This window comes from Mesoplodon mirus (genome assembly GCF_964341445.2).
Source record: "Mesoplodon mirus genome assembly, chromosome: 11".
In the NCBI taxonomy this organism is placed as follows: domain Eukaryota; kingdom Metazoa; phylum Chordata; class Mammalia; order Artiodactyla; family Ziphiidae; genus Mesoplodon; species Mesoplodon mirus.
This window is the reverse complement of record NC_138987.1, coordinates 24,005,704-24,032,627: the sequence shown is the minus strand read 5'-3', so window position 1 is coordinate 24,032,627 and position 26,924 is coordinate 24,005,704. Positions and strand designations below refer to the sequence as shown.

General features: G+C 38.4%; 1 protein-coding gene across 7 annotated transcripts in view; it reads left to right on the top strand.

Annotated features, from left to right (window-relative positions):
• ANKS1B (ankyrin repeat and sterile alpha motif domain containing 1B) overlaps positions 1-26,924 on the top strand; it is a gene marked incomplete at both ends in the record, with an annotated part of 1,184,520 nt that overhangs the window by 313,412 nt on the left and 844,184 nt on the right. For all 7 annotated transcript variants that reach the window (XM_082634609.1, XM_082634606.1, XM_082634608.1 and 4 more), the window contains one exon: positions 26,775-26,918. In XM_082634609.1, the coding sequence (XP_082490735.1) occupies positions 26,775-26,918 (144 nt within the window). The remainder of the gene's footprint in view (positions 1-26,774; positions 26,919-26,924) is intronic.

The following is a 26,924-nucleotide window of genomic DNA, read 5'->3' as shown; positions in this document are numbered from 1 at the left end:
GAGAGTGTTCTAATTTCATTCTTTTACATGTAGCTGTCCTGTTTGCCTAGGACCACTTATGGAAGAGGATGTCTTTTCTCCATTGTATATTCTTGCCTCCTTTATCAAAGATAAGGTGACCATATGTGCGTGGGTTTATCTCTGGGCTTTCTGTCCTGTTCCATTGATCTATATTTCTGTTTTTGTTCCAGTACCATACTGTCTTGGTTACTGTAGCTTTGTAATACAGTCTGAAGTCCGGCAGCCTGATTCCTCCAGCTCCGTTTTTCTTTCTCAAGATTGCTTTGGTATTCACAGTCCTTTGTGTTTCCATACAGATTGTGACATTTTAGTTCTATTTCTGTGAAAAATGCCAGTGGTAGTTTGATAGGGATTGCATTGAATCTGTAGATTGCTTTGGGTAGTAGAGTCATTTTCACAATGTTGATTCTTCCAATGCAAGAACATGGTATATCTCTCCATCTATTTGTATCACCTTTAATTTCTTTCATCAGTGTCTTACAATTTTCTGCATACAGATCTTTTGTCTCCTTAGGTAGGTTTATTCCTAGATTTTTTATTCTTTTTGTTGCAGTGGTAAATAGGAGTGTTTTCTTAATTTCACTTTCAGATTTTTCTTCATTAGTGTATAGGAATGCAAGAGCTTTCTGTGCATTAACATTGTATCCTGCTACTTTACCAAATTCATTAATTAGCTCTAGTAGTTTTCTGGTAGCATCTTTACGATTCTCTATGTATTAGTATCATGTCATCTGCAAACAGTGACAGCTTTACCTCTTCTTTTCTGATTTGGATATCTTTTATTTCTTTTTCTTCTCTGATTGCTGTGGCTAAAACTTGCAATACTATGTTGAATAATAGTGGAGAGAGTGGGCAACCTTGTCTTGTTCCTGATCTTAGTGGAAATTGTTTCAGTTTTTCACCTTTGAGAATGATGTTGGCTCTGGGTGTGTCATATAGGGACTTTATTATGTTGAGGTAAGTTCCCTCTGTGCCTACTTTCTGAGGGGTTTTTATTATAAATGGGTGTTGAATTTTGTCAAAAGCTTTCTTTTCATCTATTGAGATGATTATATGGTTGTTCTCCTTCAGTTTGTTAATACGGTGTATCACATTGATTGATTTGCATATATTGAAGAATCCTGGCATTCCTGGAATAATCCCCACTTGAACATGGTGTATGATCCTTTTAGTGTGTTGTTGGATTCTGTTTGCTGGTATTTTCTTGAGGATTTTTGCATCTATATTCATCAGTGATATTGTTCTGTAATTTCTTTTTTCGTAGTATCTTTGTCTGGTTTTGGTATCAGGGTGGTAATGGCCTTGTAGAATAATTTTGGGAGTGTTCCTTCCTCTGCAGTTTTTTGGAAGAGTTTGAGAAGAATGGGTGTTAGCTCTTCTCTAAATGTTTGATAGAATTCACCTGTGAAGCCATCTGGTCCTGGACTTTTGTTTGTTGGAAGATTTTTAGTCATAGTTTCAATTTCATTACTTGTGATTTGTCTGTTCATATTTTGTTTCTTCCTGCTTCAGTCTTGGGAGGTTATACCTTTCTAAAATTTGTCCAGTTCTTCCAGATTGTCCATTTTTTTGGCATAGAGTTGCTTGTAGTAGTCTCTTAGGATGCTTTGTATTTCTTCAGTGTCCGTTGTAACTTCTCCTTTTTCATTTCTAATTTTATTGAGTCCTCTCTCTCTTTTTCTTGATGAGTCTGGCTAATGCTTTATCAATTTTGTTTATCTTCTCAAAGAACCAGCTTTTAGTTTTATTGATCTTTGGTACTTTCTTTGTATCTATTTCATTTATTTCTGCTCTGATAGTTATGATTTCTTTCCATCTGCTAACTTTGGGTTTTGTTTGTTCTTTCTTTAGTTCCTTTAGGTGTAAGGTCAGAGTGTTTATTTGAGATTTTTCTTGTTTCTTGCGGTAGGCTTATACAGCTATAAACTTTGCTCTTAGAACTGCTTTTCCTGTACCCCATAGGTTTTGGATTGTCGTGTTTTCATTGTCATTTGTCTCTAGGTATTTTTTGATTTCCTTTCTAATTTCTTCAATGATCTGTTGGTTATTTAGTAACATTTTTTAGCCTCCACGTGTTTGTGTTTTTTACAGGTTTTTTCCTGTAATTGATATCTAGTCTCACAGCATTATGGTCGGAAAAGATACATGATACGATTTCAGTTTTCTTAAATTTTCCAAGGCCTGATTTGTGACCCAAGATATGATCTATCCTGGAGAATGTTCCATGAGCACTTGAGAAGAAAGTGTATTCTGTTGTTTTTGGATGGAGTGTCCTATAAATATCAGTTAAGTCCATCTTGTCTTATTTAAAGCTTGTGTTTCCTTATTTATTTTCATTTTGGATGATCTGTCCGTTGGTGAAAGTGGGGTGTTAAAGTCCCCTACTATGATTGTGTTACTGTCAATTTCCCCTTTTATGGCTGTTAGTATTTGCCTTATGTATTGAGGTGCTCCTATGTTGGGTGCATATATATTTATAATTCTATCTTCTTCTTGGATTGATCCCTTCATCATTATATAGTGTCCTTCCTTGTTTCTTGCAACATTCTTTATTTTAAAGTCTATTTTATCTGATAAGAGTATTGCTACTCTAGCTTTCTTTTCATTTCCATTTGCATGGAATATGTTGTTCCATCCCCTCAGTTTTAGTCTGTATGTGTCCCTAGGTCTGAAGTGGGTGTCTTGTAGACAGCATATATACAGGTCTTTTTTTTTTTGTATCCATTCAGCCAGTGTATGTGTTCTGGTTGGAGCATTTAATCCATTTACATGTAAGGTAATTATCGATATGTATGTTCCTATTACCATTTTTCTAATTGTTTAGGTTTGCTATTGTAGGTCTTTTCCTTCTCTTGTGTTTCCTGCCTAGAGAAGTTCCTTTAGCATTTGTTGTAAATCTGGTTTGGTGGTGCTGAATTCTCTTAGCTTTTCCTTGTCTGTACGGGTTTTAATATCTCCATCAAATCTGAATGAGATCCTTGCTGTGTATAGTAATCTTGGTTGTAGGTTTTTCCTGTTCATTACTTTAAATATGTCCTGCCATTCCCGTCTGGCTTGCCGAGTTTCTGCTGAACGATCAGCTCTTAATCTTATCGGGATTCCCTTGTATGTTATTTGTTGTTTTTCCCTTGCTGCTTATAATATTTTTTCTTTGTATTTAATTTTTGATAGTTTGCTTAGTATGTGTCTTGGTGTGTTTCTCCTTGGATTTATCCTTTATGGGACTCTCTGTGCTTCCTGCACCTGATTAACTATTCTTTTCCCATATTAGGGAAGTTTTCAACTATAATCTCTTCAAATATTTTCTCTGTGCCTTTCTTTTTCCCTTCTTCTTCTAGGACCACTGTAATTCGAATGTTTGTGCATTTAGTATTGTCCCATAGGTCTGTGAGACTGTCCTCAATTCTTTTCATCCTTTTTTCTTTATTCTGCTGTGCAGTTGTTATTTCCATTATTTTATCTTCCAAGTCATTTAAACCTTCTACTGCCTTAGTTATTCTGCTATTGATTCCTTCTAGAGAATTTTTAATTTCATTTATTGTGTTGTTCATGACTGTTTGTTTGCTCCTTAGTCCTTCTACGTCCTTGTTAAACATTTCTTATATTTTTTCTATTCTATTTCCAAGATTTTACATCACATTTACTATCATTATTCTGAATTCCCTTTCAGGTAGACTGCCTATTTCCTCTTCATTTGTTAAGTCTGGTGGGTTTTTACCTTGCTTCTTCATCTGCTCTGTGTTTCTCTGTCTTCTCATTTTGCTTAACTTACTGTGTTCGGGGTCTCCTTTTCACAGGCTGCAGGTTCATAGTTCCCATTGTTTTTGGTGTCTGACCCCAGTGTCTAAGGTTGGTTCAGTGTGTTGTGTTGGCTTCCTGGTGGTGGGGACTAGTGCCTGTGTTCTGGTGGATGAGGCTGGATCTTGTTTTTCTGGTAGTTAGGTCCATGTCTTGTGTTGTGTTTTGCGGTGTCTGTGGCCTTATTATGATTTTAGGCAGCCTGTCTGCTAATGGGTGGGGTTGTGTTTCTGTTTTGCTAGTTGTTTGGCATAGGGTGTCCATCACTGTAGCTTGCTGGTCGTTGAGTGGAGCTGGGTCTTGGCGTTGAGATGGAGATATGTGGGAGATTTTCGCCGTTTGATATTACATGGCACTGGGATGTCTCTGGTGGACCAGTTTCCTGAAATTTGCTCTCCCACTTCATTGGCACAGCCCTGACGCCTGGCTTGAGCACCAAGAGCCTGTCCTCCACACGGCTCAGAATAAAAGGGAGGAAAAAAAGAAAGAAAGAAAGAAGAAGATAAAATAAAATAAAATAAAGTCATTAAAATAAAAAAGAAAATTTTTAAGAAAAAAAATTTTTATGTGAAAAAAAATAAAAATAAAAAACAGACAGACAGACCCTAGGACAAATGGTAAAAGCAAAGGTATACAGACAAAATCACACACAGGAGCATCCATATACACACTCACAAAAAGAGAAAAAGGGAAAAATATATTTATATCATTGTTCCCACAGTCCACCTCCTCAATTTGGGATGATTCGTTGTCCGTTCACATATTCCACAGATGCTGGGCACATCAAATTGACTGTGGAGATCCAGTCCGCTCCTCATGAGGCTGCTGGGAGAAATTTCCCTTTCTTTTCTTTGTACGTACCGCTCCTAGGTTCACCTTTGGATTTGGCCCCGCCTCTGTATGTAGGTTGCCTGAGAGCGTCTGTTCTTTGCTCAGACAAGATGGGGTTAAAGGAGCAGCTGCTTCAGGAGCTCTGGCTCACTCAGGCTGGGGGGAGGGAGGGGGACTGAGTGTGGGGCTAGCCTGCAGCAGCAGAGGCCAGTGTAATGTTGCACCCGCCTGAGGCGCGCCGTGTGTTCTTCCGGGGAAGTTGTCCCTGCATCACGGGACCCTGGCAGTTGCGGGCTGCACAGGCTCCTGGGAGGGGAGGTGTGGATAGTGACCTATGCTTGCACACAGACTTCTTGGTGCCTGCAGAAGCACCCTTAGCGTCTCATGTCCGTCTCTTGGGTCCATGCTGATCGCCACGGCTCACGCCCGTCTCTGGAGCTCCTTTAAGTGGCGCCCTTAATCCCCTCTCCTCACGCAGCAGGAAACAAAGAGGCAAGAAAAAGTCTCTTACCTCTTTGGCAGCTCCAGACTTTTTCCTGGACTCCCTCTTAGCTCTCTGTGGTATACTAGCCCCCTTCAGGCTGTGTTCACGCAGCCAACCCCAGTTCTCTCCCTGGGATCCAACCTCCGAAGCCCGAGCTTCAACTCCCAGCCCCTACCCATCCCGGCGGGTGAGCAGACATGCCTCTTGGGCTGGTGGTTCCTGGTTGGCACTGATCCTCTGTGCGGGAATCTCTCCGCTTTGCCCTCTGCACCCCTGATGCTGCGCTCTCCTCTGTGGCTCCAAAGCCCCTGCCCTCTACCACCCACAGTCTCTGTTTGCGAAGGGGCTTCCCAGTGTGTGGAAACCTTTCCTCCTTCACAGCTCGCTCCCACTGGTGCAGGTCCTGTCCCTTTTCTTTTGTCTCTTTTTCTTTTGCCCTACCCAAGTATGTGGGACGTTTCTTGCCTTTTGGGAGGTCTGAGGTCTTCTGCCAGTGTTCAATAGGTGTCCTGTAGGAGTTGTTCCACATATAGATGTATTTCTGATGTATTTGTGGGGAGGAAGGTGATCTCCACATCTTACTTTTCTGCCATCTTGAAGCTCCTCTCAGAGCCTGATTTTTTAGGCTTCTTTGTCATTGATTCTGAGAGCTACCCAATATTTACATAACTGTATTTTCTGCTTTACTTAACTGGAATCATTTTCTGATGTTTGCCTGTGAGAATTATGACTGGTGCAGTAGGCAATGCGAATGCACATTCTGAAAGCTTGAAGAACTTCTTTTTTTCTTAGAATTAAGAGATTTTACCACAGTATGTCTAGATATGAATCTTTTCCATTAATTTTTCAAGGCTTTTGCTGTAGACCTGATGTTTCTTGATTCTGCAAAGTTTTCTTCTATTTTGTCTTTGATTATTTCCTCTGAACCCACTGCTTGGGCTTATTATCTAGGATTACCTTTTTTAGGCTAGACCAGTGTTCTCAGTTCTTTTGATATACCAAGTTTTCTGACTTCCTTTTAATTTTTTTTCCCTGTAGATATGACCAGTTTCTCCAATTTGGTGATTGAAGCACTAATTTGATTTTATGTAAAATGGGTTTGGCTCTTAGAGACTTCCAAAAATAATTTAAGTTTTATAATACATTCTTCTCTTATTTCAAGGTTTATTTGTGTCTTTGCCTCAACCTCTCCCTTTTCTTTTCTTATCGTTCCTTACCTATGTTTCTGTGTTGAAGGTCCCCCAAGACCACCTCCAGGTTTGATGATTCACTAGGAGGACTCGCAGGATTCAGGAAATAATTCTACTCACAATTTTGATTTATTACAGTGAAAGACTGCAAAGAAAAATCAGATGAGGGAAAAAGTGCACGGAATGAAGTCTGTTGGAAAGCAGGCACGTGCTTCTAAGGCTCCTCTTCCAGTGGTGTCAGGCAGAATGCACCTACTTCTCTGAGCAATGAGTTGTGACAACACTGTGAAATGTTGCCAGTCAGGGAAGCTCATTAAAGACTCAGATCCCAGATTTTTATTGGGGGCTAGTCATGTAGACACCCTCTACCTAGCATGTATCAAAATTTGAGACTTCCAGAAGGAAATCAGATGGTCAACATAAATCATTGTTTTCATAAACAGTCTAGGTATGTTGAGTTGCTCCTGTCAGAGTTATGGTACTTCCTCAGAAATCCAAGTTCTCAGACACCAGCCAAGGGCTGTACTTGTAAGTACCTTAAATAATATATCTCTTGGTGTGAAAATCTCTAGTTCTTCAGTCTGCTTTTAAGTAGCTGATTAAACTTTTAAGGATCCAGCACTCTTCATTGCTTTCTGCTTTCAGCCATGGTGCATACTTGGAGCTATCCTTACTAAATGGGTCACATTAGGAGACAGATGCCACACAGTAATTCACCCAGGCAAAGTTTAACATAAAATGTTAATAAGCTATGATGGGAGTAATTATAAAGATGTGAAACAAAATATAAGTGTAATTTATTGCTGAGGAAGAGTACCTAAGGGAGGACAAACTTGGAATGTGCTCCTCTCCACAAGGTTGTGATTCAGACCTCATTGGAGAAGATGTAGTTGCAGCCCACTGGATGGTCCCACTGTTTGACCAACATCACAGGGAGATCTGAAACTTAGGTGGCCCTTCACAGTTGTTCTAGGTGTGGAGGAGGTGGCTGGACTTCAATGACCAGTTCTTAGATGCAGCCTTCCCCAGGAAGAGGCTTTGACAGGATGGCACTCCGAGGTTCTGTAAGTGACAGATTTAATGGTATGAGGTAAGATCTGTTTGGAGTAGTTTGTTTGGTCAGAGTTGTGTGTACTTGAAAGGAGTTTTCAGATGATGGAAATCCATAGCTGAGGAGCAGAAAAATTTTTTTTCTTCTAGATGAAATTAGTTCACCGTTAGGATGATCAAGGTCTAACACTGGGGAATGAATCAACAGTAGCATCTGGTAAATCAGAAATTGCTGACATCTTTGATTGTCCTGGGTTCCTGCCACATGAGTATCCCAGACAGATGACCCACTAGTATGAGTTTAATGCTTTGGCTAGACAGGATATGGCTCAGGCATTTCAATTCAGATGTTTGATCTTGGATCTGGGAGAGTTGGTTAAATGCTGGCAAATGGTAAGAAGGTTGCTCAGGCTCCAGGACATTGCCATGTTTTTGAACTTGTCCTGGTGCATTTGGGAGGTTCTTTCTTTATTTAAAAAATTTATCTCAATAAAGAGGTTTTAAAAACACTCAGCATTATTGAGCTGGTTATTAAAGGTAGGTTTTATTTTTTTAGGAAAACGTGATGTGTTTTTATTTCCTTTGCTAGTGTAAATTAGTGAAATATTTCAATAAAACATTTATTGGTGCTCTTGAGCACACAATACACAATACATACTACTCTAGGTACTAGGAATGTAAATCTAAGTTAGATATAGATCTCTCCTTTTACCAGCTGTTACCCCTGAGAAAGGATATATTTCAGATAGTAGTATTTATTTTAATTTGACTTTAAATCCATTGGGTCAAAGTTGGGCCTTGAGGTAGAGGATTAACCTCAAGGGTTTTCTTCTGAAGCTTTCATCCAGACTCTCCTTCTGTCAAGTATGCACACAGTCATTTTCACTTTGACAGGCAAAATTGATGAAGATGCATTTAGGATTAGAAAGTAACCTAAATCGAAACTTATCCTGAGCATGAGTCAATTATAAACCAAGACCACAGACCTGGAAAATTGCTATCAGGGTTTGTTACAACCTATAAAAACCTAATAAACAATTTAACTTCTCTTCCCTGGAAAACAGACTCACCAGGTATATTTAACACACAGATACACACACAGAAAAACAGATACACAAAACCAATAACAAAAATACATTCTGTGGAGATGTAATGATCCTCAACCTTTATCTCATATTGTTTGTGGAAAGTAACTCAATGTGGTTCAAAGACCAGAAATGTAAAAATAACAATATTAAACAGAAAATATAGGAGACTATCTTTGTGACTTTGGAGTAGGCGTATATTTTTTAGATATTACATAAATAACACAAAGGATGTATGCCCAGAATATAGAGTATTTTTTAAGAAAAACTCATAAAACTCTGGACATTCAAATGCCAAAAAGTGAATCTAGACACAGACCTTACACTCTTCACAAAAATTAACTCAAAATGGATCATAGACCTAGATGTAAAAGGCAAAACTATAAACTTCCTAGATGATAGCATAGGAGAAAATCTACATGACCTCGGTTATGGTTATCACTTTTTAGATTCGATACTAAGAGCATTAACCATGAAAGAAATAACTGATAAGTGGACTTCATTAAAATTAAAACTTCTCCTCTGTGAAAGGGTCAAGAGAAAGAAAAGATAAGCCTGGGGTTGGGAGAAAATATATGTAAAACATATATCTGATAAAGGACTGTTATCCATAATATACAAAGAACTCTTAAAATTTAGCAGTTTGAAAACAAACAACCTGGCTAAAAAATGGGCCTAACAGACACCTCACTTAAGAAGATACACAGATGGCAAATAAGCATATGCAGAGATGCTCCATATCATATGTTATGAGGGAAATGCACATTAAAACCACAATGAGGGATTTCCCTGGTGGTGCAGTGGTTAAGAATCCACCTGCCAACTCAGGGGACACGTGTTTGAGCCCTTGTCTGGGAAGATCCCACATGCCACAGAGCAAATAAGCCTGTGCGCCACAATTACTGACCCTGCACTCTAGAGCCCGTGAGCCACAACTACTTAGCCCACGTGCCACAACTACTGAAGCCCATGCACCTAGAGCCTGTGCTCCATAACAAGAGAAGCCACTGCAATGAGAAGCCTGCGCACCACAATGAAGAGTAGCCCCTGCTCACCACAACTAGAGAAAGCCCGTGCACAGCAACAAAGACCCAATGCAGCCATTAAATAAATTAATTAATTTAAAAAAACAAAACAAAAATAAAACCAAAAAACACAATGAAATACCATTACACAACTGCTAGAATGGTCAAAATACAGAAGCCTGACAACACCAAATGCTGGCACAAGATATGGAGCTCAAATGTGAAGCAAGAGAAACTCTCATTTATTGCTGATGGGAATACAAAATGGTACTGCCACTTTGGAAGAGAGTAATTACAAAACTAAACATACTCTTACCATATGATCCAGAGCAATCTTGCTTCTTGGTATTTACCCAAAGTAGTTGAAAACTTATGTCTACACAAAAACCTGAACAAGGATGTTTATAGCAGCTTTATTCATAATTGCTAAAACTTGGAAGAAACCAAGATGTCTTTCAGTAGGTAAATGGATAAACTGTGGTTCATCCAGACAATGGAATATTATTTAGAACTAAAAAGAAATGAGCTGGGCTTCCCTGGTGGCGCAGTGGTTGAGAGTCCGCCTGCCGATGCAGGGGACACGGGTTCGTGCCCCGATCCCGGAAGATCCCACATGCCGCGGAGCGGCTGGGCCCGCGAGCCATGGCCGCGGAGCCTGTGTGTCCGGAGCCTGTGCTCCGCAATGGGAGAGGCCACAGCAGTGAGAGGCCCGCGTACAGCAAAAAAAAAAAAAAAAAAAAAAAAAGAAATGAGCTATAAAGCCATGAAAAGACATGGAGGAACCTTAAAAGCATGTTACTGCATGAAAGAAGCCAGTCTGAAGAGGCTACATTTTGTATGATTGCAACTTTATGACGTTCTGGAAAGGGCAAACCTATGGAGACAGTAAAAAAGAACAGTGGTTGGGCTCAGAGGGTGAATAGGTGGAACATAGGTCTTTAGGGCAGTGAAAATATTCTGTATGTTACCATTATAATGGATATATGTCATTATAACTTCGTCTAAACACTTAGAATGTACAAGAGTAAACTGTAATATAAACTATGGACTTTGGGTGATTATAGTATATTAGTGTAGGTTCATTAATATCAGTTGTAGCAAATGTACCACTCTGGTGGGGGATGTTTATAAAGAGGGGGATTTTGCATGTGTAGGGGCATGGGGCGTATGGGAAATCTGTACCTTCCTCTCAATTTTGCTGTGCACCTTAAACGGCTCTAAAAAGAACAGAGCCGTTGTTGGATTAAAAAACCTATTACAATTCAACAGTAAGAAGTCAAATTAACCCAATTAAAAATAGACAAAGGATTTGAAAGGATATTTCACACAAAAAAAGACGTGTATGGACTCCTAGCACAGGAGAGGATACTTAACACATTGGCAGTCACAGAAATGGAAATTAAAAGCACCGTGTGGCAGCACTACACATCTGTTAGAATGGCTAAATTAAGTGTTGCCAAGAATTTGGAGGTACTAGAACTCTAATGGGAATGTAAAATGATACAAATACTTTGGAAAACATTTTGATAATTTCTTGAAAGGTTTGAGATACACTTACCATGTAACCTGACATTTTAGGTTTTTAACCACGAGAAACAAAATCTTATGTCCACATACCAAATTGTACATGAATATTCATGGCAACTTTATTCTTAAGGGCCCCAAATTGGAAACAACCTAAATGTCTATCAAAGGAAGAATGTATAAGTAAGTTTTTTTTTTTGCTTTATAACAAATTTAATCAGTTATACATATACATATGTTTCCATATCCCCTCCCTTTTGCGTCTCCCTCCCACCCTCCCTATCCCACCCCTCCAGGCGGTCACAAAGCACCGAGATGATCTCCCTGTGCTATGCGGCTGCTTCCCACTAGCTATCTACCTTACGTTTGGTAGTGTATATATGTCCATGCCGCTCTTTCACTTTGTCACAGCTTACCCTTCCCCCTCCCCGTATCCTCAAGTCCATTCTCTAGTAGGTCTGTGTCTTTATTCCTGTCTTACCCCTATGTTCTTCATGACATTTTTTTCCTTAAATTCCATATATATGTGTCAGCATACAGTATTTGTCTTTCTCTTTCTGACTTACTTCACTCTGTATGACAGACTCTAGGTCCATCCACCTCACTACAAATAGCTCAATTTCATTTCTTTTTATGGCTGAGTAATATTCCATTGTATATATGTGCCACGTCTTCTTTACCCATTCATCCGATGATGGACACTTAGGTTGTTTCCATCTCCGGGCTATTGTAAATAGGGCTGCTATGAACATTTTGATACATGTCTCTTTTTGAATTATGGTTTTCTCAGGGTATATGCCCAGTAGTGGGATTGCTGGGTCATATGGTAGTTCTATTTGTAGTTTTTTAAGGAACCTCCATACCGTTCTCCATAGCGGCTGTACCAATTCACATTCCCACCAGCAGTGCAAGAGTGTTCCCTTTTTTCCACACCCTCTCCAGCATTTATTGTTTCTAGATTTTTTGATGATGGCCATTCTGACTGGTGTGAGATGATATCTCATTGTAGTTTTGATTTGCATTTCTCTAATGAGTAAAGATGTTGAGCATCCTTTCATGTGTTTGTTGGCAGTCTGTATATCTTCTGTGGAGAAATGTCTATTTAGGTCTTCTGCCCATTTTTGGATTGGGTTGTTTGTTTTTTTGTTATTGAGCTGCATGAGCTGCTTATAAATTTTGGAGATTAGTCCTTTGTCAGTTGCTTCATTTGCAAATATTTTCTCCCATTCTGAGGGTTGTCTTTTGGTCTTGTTTATGGTTTCCTTTGCTGTGCAAAAGCTTTTAAGTTTCATTAGGTCCCATGTGTTTATTTTTGTCTTTATTTCCATTTCTCTAGGAGGTGGGTTAAAAAGGATCTTGCTGTGATTTATGTCATAGAGTGTTCTGCCTATGTTTTCCTCTAAGAGTTTGATAGTGTCTGGCCTTACATTTAGGTCTTTAATCCATTTTGAGCTTATTTTTGTGTATGGTGTTAGGGAGTGATGTAATCTCATACTTTTACATGTCTCTGTCCAGTTTTCCCAGCACCACTTATTGAACAATGAGACTGTCCTCTCTCCACTGTACATTCCTGCCTCCTTTATCAAAGATAAGGTGACCATATGTCCGTGGGTTTATCTCTGGGCTTTCTATCCTGTTCCATTGATCTATCTTTCTGTTTTTGTGCCAGTACCATACTGTCTTGATTACTGTAGCTTTGTAGTATAGTCTGAAGTCAGGGAGCCTGATTCCTCCAGCTCCATTTTTCGTTCTCAAGATTGCTTTGGCTATTCGGGGTCTTTTGTGTTTCCATACAAATTGTGAAATTTTTTGTTCTAGTTCTGTGAAAAATGCCAGTGGTAGTTTGATAGGGATTGCATTGAATCTGTAGATTGCTTTGGGTAGTAGAGTCATTTTCACAATGTTGATTCTTCCAATCCAAGAACATGGTACATCTCTCCATCTACTTGTATCATCTTTAATTTCTTTCATCAGTGTCTTATAATTTTCTGCATACAGGTCTTTTGTCTCCTTAGGTAGGTTTATTCCTAGATATTTTATCCTTTTTGTTGCAGTGGTAAATGGGAGTGTTTCCTTGATTTCACTTTCAGATTTTTCATCATTAGTATATAGGAATGCCAGAGATTTCTGTGCATTAATTTTGTATCCTGCAACTTTACCAGATTCATTGATTAGCTCTAGTAGTTTTCTGGTAGCATCTTTAGGATTCTCTATGTATAGTATCATGTCATCTTCAAACAGTGACGGCTTTACTTCTTCTTTTCCGATTTGGATTCCTTTTATTTCCTTTTCTTCTCTGATTGCTGTGGCTAAAACTTCCAAAACTAGGTTCAATACGAGTGGTGAGAGTGGGCAACCTTGTCTTGTTCCTGATCTTAGTGAAAATGGTTTCAGTTTTTCACCATTGAGGACGATGCTGGCTGTGGGTTTGTCATATATGGCCTTTATTATGTTGAGGAAAGTTCCCTCTATGCCTACTTTCTGCAGGGTTTTTATCATAAATGGGTGTTGAATTTTGTCGAAAGCTTTCTCTGCATCTATTGAGATGATCATATGGTTTTTCTCCTTCAATTTGTTAATATGGTGTATCACGTTGATTGATTTGCGTATATTGAAGAATCCTTGCATTCCTGGAATAAACCCCACTTGATCATGGTGTATGATCCTTTTAATGTGCTGTTGGATTCGGTTTGCTAGTATTTTGTTGAGGATTTTTGCATCTATGTTCATCAGTGATATTGGCCTGTAGTTTTCTTTCTTTGTGACATCCTTGTCTGGTTTTGGTATCAAGGTGATGGTGGCCTCGTAGAATGAGTTTGGGAGTGTTCCACCCTCTGCTATATTTTGGAAGAGTTTGAGAAAGATAGGTGTTAGCTCTTCTCTAAATGCTTGATAAAATTCGCCTGTGAAGCCATCTGGTCCTGGGCTTTTGTTTGTTGGAAGATTTTTTATCACAGTTTCAATTTCAGTGCTTGTGATTGGTCTGTTCATATTTTCTATTTCTTCCTGATTCAGTCTTGGCAGGTTGTGCATTTCTAAGAATTTGTCCATTTCTTCCAGGTTGTCCATTTTATTGGCATAGAGTTGCTTATAGTAATCTCTCATGATCTTTTGTATTTCTGCAGTGTCAGTTGTTACTTCTCCTTTTTCATTTCTAATTCTATTGATTTGAGCCTTCTCCCTTTTTTTCTTGATGAGTCTGGCTAGTGGTTTATCAATTTTGTTTATCTTCTCAAAGAACCAGCTTTTAGTTTTATTGATCTTTGCTATCGTTTCCTTCATTTCTTTTTCATTGATTTCTGATCTGATTTTTATGATTTCTTTCCTTCTGCTAACTTTGGGATGTTTTTGTTCTTCTTTCTCTAATTGCTTTAGGTGCAAGGTTAGGTTGTTTATTCGAGATGTTTCCTGTTTCTTAAGTTGGGATTGTATTGCTATAAACTTCCCTCTTAGAACTGCTTTTGCTGCATCCCATAGGTTTTGGGTCGTCGTGTCTCCATTGTCATTTGTTTCTAGGTATTTTTAAATTTCCTCTTTGATTTCTTCAGTGATCACTTCATTATTAAGTAGTGTATTGTTTAGCCTCCATGTGTTTGTATTTTTTACAGCTCTTTTCCTGTAATTGATATCTAGTCTCATAGCATTGTGGTCGGAAAAGATACTTGATACAATTTCAATTTTCTTAAATTTACCAAGGCTTGATTTGTGACCCAAGATATGATCTATCCTGGAGAATGTTCCATGAGCACTTGAGAAAAATGTGTATTCTGTTGTTTTTGGATGGAATGTCCTATAAATATCAATTAAGTCCATCTTGTTTAATGTATCATTTAAAGCTTGTGTTTCCTTATTTATTTTCATTTTGGATGATCTGTCCATTGGTGAAAGTGGGGTGTTAAAGTCCCGTACTATGACTGTGTTACTGTTGATTTCTCCTTTTATGGCTCTTAGTATTTGCCTTATGTATTGAGGTGCTCCTATGTTTGGTGCATAAATATTTACAATTGTTATATCTTCTTCTTGGATCAATCCCTTGATCATTATGTAGTGTCCTTCTTTGTCTCTTCTAGTAGTCTTTATTTTAAAGTCTATTTTGTCTGATATGAGAATTGCTACTCCAGCTTTCTTTTGGTTTCCATTTGCATGGAATATCTTTTTCCATCCCCTTACTTTCAGTCTGTATGTGTCTCTAGGTCTGAAGTGGGTCTCTTGTAGACAGCATATATATGGGTCTTGTTTTTGTATCCATTCAGCCAATCTGTGTCTTTTGGTGGGAGCATTTAGTCCATTTACATTTAAGGTAATTATTGATATGTATGTTCCTATTCCCATTTTCTTAATTGTTTTGGGTTCATTATTGTAGGTCTTTTCCTTCTGTTGTATTTCTTGCCTAGAGAAGTTCCTTTAGCATCTGTTGTAAAGCTGGTTTGGTGGTGCTGAACTCTCTCAGCTTTTGCTTGTCTGTAAAGATTTTAATTTCTCCATCAAATCTGAATGAGATCCTTGCTGGGTAGAGTAATCTTGGTTGCAGGTTTTTCTCCTTCATCACTTTAAGTATGTCCTGCCACTCCCTTCTGGCTTGTAGAGTTTCTGCTGAGAGATCAGTTGTTATCCTGATGGGGATTCCCTTGTGTGTTATTTGTTTTTTTTCCCTTGCTGCTTTTAATATGATTTCTTTGTGTTTAATTTTTGACAGTTTGATTAATATGTGTCTTGGCGTATTTCTCCTTGGATTTATTCTGTATGGGTCTCTCTGTGCCTCCTGGACTTGATTAACTATTTCCTTTCCCATATTAGGGAAGTTTTCAACTATAATCTCTTCAAATATTTTCTCAGTCCCTTTCTTTTTCTCTTCTTCTTCTGGAACCCCTATAATTCGAATGTTGGTGCGTTTAATGTTGTCCCAGAGGTCTCTGAGACTGTCCTCTGTTCTTTTCATTCTTTTTTCTTTATTTTGCTCTGCAGCAGTTATTTCCACTATTTTATCTTCCACCTCACTTATCCGTTCTTCTGCCTCAGTTATTCTGCTATTGATCCCATCTAGAGTATTTTTTATTTCATGTATTGTGTTTTTAATCGATGCTTGATTCATCTTTAGTTCTTCTACGTCCTTGTTAACTGTTTCTTGCATTTTGTCTATTCTATTTCCAAGATTTTGGATCTGGGAAATAGAATCTTGGATCATCTTTACCATCATTATTCTGAATTCTTTTTCAGGTAGACTGCCTATTACCTCTTCATTTGTTAGGTCTGGTGGGTTTTTATCTTGCTCCTTCTCCTGCTGTGTGTTTTTCTGTCTTCTCATTTTGCTTATGTTACTGTGTTTGGGGTCTCCTTTTTGCAGGCTGCAGGTTCGTAGTTCCCGTTGTTTTTGATGTCTGTCCGCAGTGGCTAAGGTTGGTTTAGTGGGTTGTGTAGGCTTCCTGGTGGAGGGGACTAGTGCCTGTGTTCTGGTGGATGAGGCTGGATCTTGTCTTTCTGGTGCGCAGGTCCACGTCTGGTGGTGTTTTTTGGGGTGTCCGCGGACTTTTCATGATTGTAGGCCACCTCTCTGCTAATGGGTGGCGTTGTGTTCCTGTCTTGCTAGTTGTTTGGCATAGGGTGTCCAGCACTGTAGCTTGCTGGTCGTTGAGTGAAGCTGGGTGCTGGTGTTGAGATGGAGATCTCTGGAAGATTTTTGCCGTTTGATATTATGTGGAGCTGGGAGGTCTCTTGTGGACCAGTGTCCTGAAGTTGGCTCTCCCACCTCAGAGGCACAGCACTGACTCCTGGCTCCTCAATTTGGGATGATTTGTTGTCTATTCATGTATTCCACAGATGCAGGGTACATCAAGTTGATTGTGGAGCTTTAATCCACTGCTTCTGAGGCTGCTGGGAGAGGTTTCCCTTTCTCTTCTTTGTTCTCACAGCTCCTGGGTCTCAGCTTTGGATTTGGCCCCGCCTCTGCGTGTAGGTCACCAGAGGGCGTCTGTTCTTCGCTCAGACAGGACAGGGTTAAAGGAGCAGCCTCTTCGGGGACTCCGGCTCACTCAGGCCGGGCGGGAGGGAGGGGCACGGAGTGCGGGGCGAGCCTGCAGCGGCAGAGGTCGGCGTGACGTTGCACCAGCCCGAGGCGCGCCGTGCATTCTCCCAGGGAAGCCGCCCCTGGATCCCAGGACCCCGGCAGTGGCGGGCTGCACAGGCTCCCGGAAGGGCGGTGTGGACAGTGACCTGCGCTCGCACACAGGCTTCTTGGCGGCGGCGGCAGCAGCCCCAGCGTCCCACTCCCGTCTCTGGGCTCCGCGCTTTCAGCCACGACTCGCGCCCGTCTGTATAGCCCCTTTAAGCAGCGCTCTTAATCCCCTCTCCTCGCGCACCAGGAAGCCAAGAGGGAAGAAAATGTCTCTTGCCTCTTCGGCAGCTCCAGAGTTTTCCCGGACTCCCTCCCGGCTAGCTGTGGCACATTAGCCCCCTTCAGGCTGAGTTCTCGCCGCCAGCCCCAGTCCTCTCCCTGCGCTCTGACCGAAGCCCGAGCCTCAGCTTCCAGCGCCGCCCGCCCCGGCGGGCGAGCAGACAAGCCTCTCGGGCTGGTGAGTGCCGCTCGGCACCGCTCCTCTGTGCGGGTATCTCTCCGCTTTGCCCTACCCAGGTATGTGGGGAGTTTCTTGCCTTTTGGGAGGTCTGGGGTCTTCTGCCAGCGTTCAGTAGGTGTTCTGTAGGAGTTGTTCCACGTGTAGCTGTATTTCTGGTGTATCCGTGGGGAGGAAGGTGATCTCCGCCTCTTTACTCTTCCGCCATCTTACCCGGAAGTGCCTATAAGTAAGTTTTGATATATGTATACAGTGGACTACAACTGTGTATTTAAAAGGAATAAACTACTGATACATGAAAAATAGAGATGTATCTCAAACACATTATGCTGAGCGAAAGAAGCCAGACCTAAAGTGTATACATCGTGATTCTATTTTTGTGAAGTTCTAGAAAAGACTTGTATAATAGAGTGACAGAAAAAGATTTCTGGGGCCAGGGGGTAGGTGAGTACGGATAGGGGATGAGTATAAGGTAACCATTTGTGGTGATGATTACACAGGTGTATGCTTTTATCAAAAGTTATCAAACTGTACATTAAAAATGGGTGCATATTATGTATGCAAATAATATCTTAAATTTGATTTTAAAAAGAAACTATTTGAAAAATAGTATTTGTTTATATAAAATGAACTGCCATGAAGGACAGTTTATTTTCCAAAAGTTGCATATTTTGCGTCCTATACTAAGTCTTGCTGAAAAAATAAGCTTGAGTCAACTTTCTAAAGTAGCCTTAACATTTTTGAAATTAGTGTTGACCTCTTGCGCATAAACCTGACATCAGTTTAGACTTCTTTCTAATTTTGCAATAATAAACAGTATTATTAAGCCAGAGTCAGATAAATGAACAAGTTTTAAAAGATAATAAGAACATACAAATTGATTGTATTACGTAGAATAGCAAACCAAATACATTCTTCTTTGAAGTTTCCCAGCTGATTATGCGAAGAATGTTGGCTATGTAAAGAGGTAGCAGGTGGGGACACAGTGTGTTGGAACTGAGCATTTTAGAGGAATTACAATGAATGTCTCATGTACTATTAAAAAGAGAACAGCTCTCCTTAATCTATTCTTCAGTATTCCTTGCAACTAAAATACTTGCTTTAATAGCAATTCTGTCTTTCAATAAATGTGAATACTGGCAAATCCCCAAGTTTAAAATATCACCATGCACAGTAATATTATTTTGGTGTGTGGATGCTAGGAGGTGGCCTCAGTGTACTTATTGGCATAAAGACTTGTTTCTCTTCTTCCTTCCTTTTCCTTGCAGATACAAATGCATCTTAGGATTCATAGGTGACTGCAAATAAATCTGAGAGAAATTCCGTTTTTCAGAAGACTTAAATATTGCATCTTTTGTGAATTTCACTAACTTGGAGCAAATGACTGTTGTGAGAAGATAGTATAGAATAACATTGGAATTATCCTCAGAAAATTTTAGGCAGAGGTTTATTGTTAATAAGCTGATGAAAATATTGTATTTGACACTAGTCTTTCTGAGCATCCCTAATATATGAAACTGTGGCGTGTGATCTCTTTGTCAGGACTGAACTTAAGATAAACGAGTCTTCTGCTTTTTTTTTTTTTTTTTTTTTTCTTTTTGCGATATGCGGGCCTCTCACTGTTGTGGCCTCTCCCGTTGCGGAGCACAGGCTCCGGATGCGCAGGCCCAGCGGCCATGGCTCACGGGCCCAGCCGCTCCGCGGCATATGGGATCCTCCCAGACCGGGGCACGAACCCGTATCCCCTGCATCGGCAGGCGGACTCTCAACCACTGTGCCACCAGGGAGGCCCGAGTCTTCTGCTTTTTGAGTAAAGCAATCACTGACCTTTATTGGTTTGATCATTGGCACTGTTATAGTTATGGTATAAATGAAACAGCTTAACATTTTACAATTTCCCTCCTCTCTCAGTGTCCCAGTAAACCCTTAGATCCCCAACTTTAAAAGCATTATAAAAAATCATTGATACAGCTTTTTTGTTGTTGACTTTCAAATTGACAAATATTAATAACCATTGAGTAAGATCACCTGTATAATGAGATTGGCTGTTCAAGTTTGCAGATAAGGTGTATACTAGAGTTACATTGCTCTGTGTTATAAAAGTTAGAGGAATTTGAAGAGTAGATGAAAAAATTCTGTGGGAAGAAATGGACCCCAAAGGAGATAAAAGCACCCTTCCACCCAGCCATCATCACAAGGAGACAAATATTTGTTGCGGAGGAGGGGAGGTTAAGTTGTGCAATTTAAAGCTTATTCTCCTTCTCCACTGCAGAGTTTGTGGTAGAATCTAAATTACTTACTAATGGTTGGTAATAAATGCATTCTTTAATGAAATCAAGTAGATGCTGAGTTGTACAGTAGTTTGAATATGGGATGAATACAGTGAGGGCAAGTGAATACAGTGGAGTCAGAAGACAAAGGACACTAAACTAAGTTCAAGGTTACAGTTAAATTGGTGCCTCCTAGAATTGGTGAGAATGTTCACATTATTAAAATATTTTTGAGGGAAAGCTGATATTCATTCATTCACTCATTCATTTATTAATCAACACATGTGCAATGGAAAGTACTTTAATGAGCTAAGTACTGGGCTTGTGGTATCTAAACCAACAGACATCTCTGCAGTTATGCAGTTTGTAATCCAGTAAGGAAAGCAGTTATTGAAGCAAAGTCACATAAGTAGCTGTAAACATTTTATTTGTGATAATTACTGTAAAAATATCAGGGTGCCGTGAAAGCGTGTAAGAAAGGAAACTAATTTTTACTGGGACATCAAAAAGGACTATCAAAGGGAGTGAATTAAGTTCATACCTAGAACACAGATAAGATTAATCCTGATGAAGACAAGAGAAGAGAGTGCTCCAGGAATTTATTTATTAGGATTTGGTACAGTAACCAGTAACAGAAAATCCAAAATAACAATGGCTTAAAAAGAAGTTTATTTCACTCCACTTGCAAAACTTAGAGCTGGCAGTCCAAGGATGGTAGAGCTCATCAGTATAAGGAACCCAGTATTCTTCTATTTTGTTGTTCTACTATGTATGTCCTCTAGTTCCAAGGATCCCTCATGGTCCAGGATAACTGTGCCAGCTCCAGCCGTTTCATTAGCATTCCAATCAGCAGAAGGAGGAAAGGGAGGAAGGACATGCCCCATTACTTTAAGAACACTTCTTATATCCCAGGGTTATAACTTAACAACACGGTCACATGTAGCTGTGACAGAGATTAGGAAATGTGGTCTGTATTCAAAGCAGACATGTGCCCAACTAAAAGTTAGGGTTTTATTACTATAGAAAAAGAGGGCTAGGTGTTCTGTTATATTGGGAGACAACTAACAGCTTCTGGAAGAGAAAACCTTATGTGCTTAGTTATATAAAGTTCTAGATAAGAGAAAGTTTGGTATATTCAAGAGAAAGAGCATAGTGTGTTTAAATGTTATGAGCAAAGGGGAGGAAGAATGGTGGCAATGGGACAAAGCTAGAGAGGTAGGTAAGGGCAAATCATACACAACCTTTTGAATCATGTTAAGAATTTTGAATTTTATCCAAAGAACAATGAAAGACTGTGTAATATAGTCTTTTCCAGTTTTTAAGGAAAAGGGTAACATTTTCACATTCTCATATAAGAAATTTTTTTCTCTGGTCAGTGTGGAGAGTATTTTAGAAATGTTGAAAATATATAGAAAGTTAAAGTAATAGTACTCTTTGGCATACACCTGCATATTTATCAATTTATTCTGATAAAAGCATCGGACAAGAGTACAAATCTGGAAGTATATGCACTGAGTGTTTACAGTGGAAATGAGGTTAGGGAAGCTTCACTTTCTCTTCTATAACTTTTTATTTTGAATGATTTGTTTTACAATAAACGTATTACTTTAAGTTTCATTAAAAATTAATGAACCAATTTCAGTTTCGAAAAACAGAGACAAAAAGACTTGCTGACTTGCAGTCCAGACTTCTGACTCCTATTCCAAGTGGTCTTCCTTTGTTTGCTCTCCATTTCTGACGGTTGCCTCCTTCCTGGAGTCTATTTGCCCAGTCCCTTTGCATTTGACAGTTCTATTAGGCTGATTTCCTACTTTTTAATTTGGTTTTTGCATTTCTGATAGGATGAGGGACAGCTTTGTCTCATTCCATCGTCCCATTTCCCCACTCACACATTGCTCTCCTATATCCTAGCTATGTCGAGTAGCCTAGGTTTCTGATTTTCCTCCAGGAACTTTTGGACAGGACATGGGCATCCTTGGATTTTCCCTTTTCCTACCGTCACCATGTTTCTAAAGACATGCATTCAGGAGTTGAGCAAAGAGGTTTAAAGAGGCTCTATTGGATCATACTTGGTCCTTGATCCTTTTCCTGAACTGTATACACTTTAGCTGCTTAGACTTACAGAATTTTAGAGTTAAAAAAAAAAGAGTTTAAAGGCCATCAATTACAAAGTATAACATAACACAGAAATTCCTTTGCGATATTCTGAATATCTTGAATATTCCTTGTCCCTTTGAAGAGCTCTAGTAATTAGAAACTTCCTTCTAATTAGTAGTGTCATAGAAAGATTATAGGACCCAGAGTCAGAGGACTTGTATTATAATCTGCCCTCATTTATAGGATGACCTTGCAAATTGAGTAACATTGTGAACCTTAGTTTCTTCACTTGTAAATAGGGATAACTCCAACCCTACTTTATTGGGCTATTCCATATCTCAAAACATTTTCTAAACTATAAACCATATATAATTATTACATAATTATGTTTATATATGTAACATATAGCATAGTTGTTATATGCTATATACAATTATTATATAAACATAATTATGTTTAACATAAAATATGTGAAAATGATATAATATATTGTGTATAATTATACAATTATAATGTGTGTAATTAAAATATTTACATAAAACATTTTCACGTATCATAATTTTAATATTATATATATATTTCTTATGTACCTTATATATATATATATCTCTCACATCACAAGGAAATTCCATTTCTTCAATGTTAGACTGATGTAATTATTCTAGAAGTATTTTTCATTGATTGAGCTCAAATTTGTCTCCCCACGGTATTTATGTATTATGACTTTTATCCTCTGAAACAATGTAGGACTTGTTCAGTATTTCTTCTGCATAATTACTATGCATTAACCAGAAAGCTAATAGGCCCAAACTATGAAAGTTTAGGTTTATGTTCTGTGGAAGAATTTCCTGGCATCTGGAACTTTAGGAACACAATTGGATCTCCAGTAAAAAGTTTGAAAGGCATTTGAAATAAAGGAAACTGTGAACTTAAGTGTGTTCATGTAACTTCTTTCCCATATATAATTGAAGGTTATATTTAGTTTGATAAAATCTTTCCCAGGCATCTTTTATTGTAAGCCAGTGACGTGGAGAACTATGGTTGTACACAGCTAACATCTATACTGACTTTAGGGGGCACTACTAAACCACTGATAAATTTTGTTATTTCTGCTAATGCTATTGGCAATGGTTAATATAAAATAAAACTAAAATAAAAATAATGAGATTTTTGATGCAATTATATACACCTCTTAATGTTAGTAAAATTTTTTAGGTAGATGAAAATGGTAGTTTGAAATTCATTTAATGATTTATTTAATAAATAATTATTAAATTACATTATGTACAACACATTGTAAGAGATACAAATGTGAATAAGGCATGTTTACTTTCAGATAACTTACAATTAAGTTGGATAAGTAAGTTGAGTGTGTGTGTGTGTGTATAACTCTTTCAGGATAAAGTTTAATTTAAAAAAAGCAACATTTATTGTTTACTTTTTATGAACCAGTTGCTGTCAAGCAACTGATTTTATCCACATACAGCCGTATCATGTAGGAACTATTATTATGCCTGCTTTGCAGATAAGGAAACTGAGGATTAGTAAGATTATGTGATTTGCTCAGTAACACAGCTTGCATGTGGCAGAGCCAGGAATGTATATCTTAAATGTATGTTTGTTTGACTTCAAGGCTTTTGCTCTTTGCCAGAGAGATGATGCAGTCTATCATCTCAGAGAGTGTGTGAAATAACACAATACACAAACTCTCAGAAAGAGCTATAGACATTCAGAAGAGAGCAACATCATTTCTGTTTGTGGGCAATCTGGAAAAATGCACATAAGAGGTGAAATCTGAACTGTATTTTGAGGAATCAATGGGATTCTGAGAGAATAATAGCTAAAGACAGTAGTTAATATTTACTGAAACTTTACTATGTTTCAGGCACTTTATATTCATTACCTTATTATCAGGAAAAAACCCTGAGGGAGGTACTACTGTACTATTTTCTCACTGCATAGGTGAGGTAAGTGAGGGGGACAGTGGTCATATCTGATGAAAATCACACTACTAAGTAGGCTAATAAGTAAGAGAGCTAGAAGTTGAATCCAGGACTAATTTTAGAGCCTAAACTCTTAACCAGTACAATAGCTATATGGAGAAGTGAGGTGGGGGCATGAACAAAACATGGAACAGATTAGGAAAGGGTAAACAATTCCATTTGGTTATAGTCTGGGGTGAGTAAAATAGAGTAAGAAAACTGAGAAATAGTTTGATCATGAAACCTTGAGCCATATTAAGGAATTTTGATATTATTTGCTGTACAATGGGAAATAATTGGAAATTTATGAGCTGGGGAGAGACATAAGCAGAGTTTTTCTTTGTGGAGGAGAAAGAGACAGAGGAAGAAAACTGATTAATCTATAAAATGTTGATAATTCTTAGCCAAATATGTAATCATTTACAGTGCTGTACGTGTCAACCGTGATGGTCAGACCAGTGACTGATCATTAGTTGGTGAAGGAGATGCCCATTTGATCATTCTGTTCATTTTTGTAGACAGCATTCATCAAACATATACATGCTCTAGAGTCAGGCAGTCTGGATTAGAATCCTTTTTCTGTCACTTACCAGCTCTGTGACCTTGGGTTTTACTTGACTTCTCTGTGCCTTAGTTTAGTATTTGCCTGAAAGCATTGTGTGAATTAAAATAATGAATAATAGTGTTCAATAGATTGTAGCTATCGTTATTATTGTATCTTACAGACAGTAACTGATTGAAGGACTACTGAAGTTCATAATTTCTCAGTTATTGAAAATTGATAAAGGGAAATTTAAGATGTGAATACAAAAATCAGTCATACTATGAAGTCTTATTTTCTATTTTTAAAAGTAACAGCTTTTGGGGGGAGGTGGGTGCTATTTACAATTCAGTATGTAAACTGTCTTTACTAACTTCAGTAATCATGATCTATCAATGTTGTACACTGAACACTACATTCTGAATATTTTTAGACAAACTTATTATCTTTCCAATTTTTTAAAAAAATTCAGTCTGCTGAGTATTCAGCAGGCTCTTTGAATGTGGAATTTTTCTTCAGTTCTGACAAAATTTCTTGCATTATTACTTTGACAACTTCTCACCTTTACATGAAGCATTCTTCATTTGATCCCCTAATTTTCTTAACTTTTAACGTCTTTTGATCTTTTGTTCTGTCCTCTGGGAAATTTGCTGTGACTTATTTTCCAGCTGTTCTATTGGATTTTATGCATTTATTTGTTTTGTAGCATTCTGTTCTTGTTCTAGGGATGCAAATATTTTCTATCTCTCTGAGGATATTATTTATAACTTTTTTCTGTATATTTATTTTGTTCTGTTAAAGCAGCAGTTCCCAACCTTTTTGACACCAGGGACTGGTTTCATGGAGGACAGTTTTTCCACAGATGGGGGGAGGGGGATGGTTCAGGCGGTAATGCGAGCGATGGGGAGCGGCAAATGAAGCTTCGCTCACTTACCTTCTGCTGTGTGGCCCAGTTCCTAACAGGGGTCTCTGGGGGTTGGGGACCCCTGTTTTAAAGGTTTCCTTCCAATATATGGTGATCCTTGTGTTCTTGTTCATATTTAACTAAAAAATTAGGAACTGTTTATGTGGATGGAGTTTGTAGAGAGGGGGCTTCACTGTAGGCATTAAGGCATAGATGCCCCACCATTTTCCTAAATACATACAGATCACTTCTTTAGAGGTCCATTTCTGCAGAGAGGAATATATTCTTGGATCCTACCTGAAGGATATGAACTTAGCTGCCATGTTCTCTAAGACAAATGTGGGAAGGCACTGGGGTAGGTTGAAAATCTTCATTTACTACATAGATGTTCACTTAATTTCATTGTTTTTAGGGAGGCATCCCTTGGCTTATTGTGCATAGATTCTTAAAATTCATAATCCCTTTGCTTCAACCTCATCAGAATGTAAACCTCCAATTTCTTGTCAGGTGGTAAAGGTTTAGTTTCTCGGCTGGCTGAGGTGTAGTTTCCATTCTGTTTCAGCTCCACCAGCACTTACACCTTCACAGGTAGTCAGTCTCTCTAATTCTTAAGCCCTTTTGAGGGTGTTGAATCATGAATAGATCTGCTTCTTATTCTTCCTCTTTGCAGGCACTTTGCTTTCAGTTTTCTCAAGTTTGCTAAGTTAATTTGCTAAATCATCTGTTTATCATTATCTAAACATTTTCTTGATATTGCTCATCTGCTAACATCCCTCCAGTTGTCCTTGTCCTTATGGTTTAGACCATTTTTACAAAAGTTTTGCTGTCATTTAAGTGGGATTTGGGAAGTAGTAAAAGTAAATATGTATGTTTAACATGGAAGTCCTATTATTAATTTGAAAAGTATTACCCCTCTTATATGTATAATAGAAATTTTTATGAAGCTCATTTTTTTTTCAAAAAGGAGACTACCATTTTGGTGACATTGTGAAAAATGGGCTTTTTATCAATTCCTGTTTCAATAAAGTATTTTCATGCTATTTCTCTTGATTGCATTAGAAATCATAATATTTTTCTCATTTGTTGCTATTCCTATATTTTCTTGGGTCATTTCCATGTCCTGTTCTTCAGTATGAACTTTGTAATTTACCAGTCTTTTTCATCCAGTTTTTCACTTTCAGTTTTCTTTCACTTTCAACTTCGAGTTGAATTATACATGTTTTTTGGCTGATTCACATGGCACAGCCACATAACTATGGCTAGAATTAAGCTGACTTCTGCTTGCTAACATACACTGTAAGAAATTTATGTAATTTAATTGATGTTAAGATATCTAAATGACACTGGTATAATATATACATTGACATAATTAATATATTGGTATAATATAAATTTAATTTCAGAGAACGTCATCTACAATAAATTTGTCACCAGGAGAAGTGGAAGAAGAAGATGATGATGAAAACACTTGTGGGCCCTCAGGACTCTGGGAAGCATTAACTCCTTGTAATGGATGTAGGAACCTTGGCTTCCCCATTCTTGCACAGGTAATG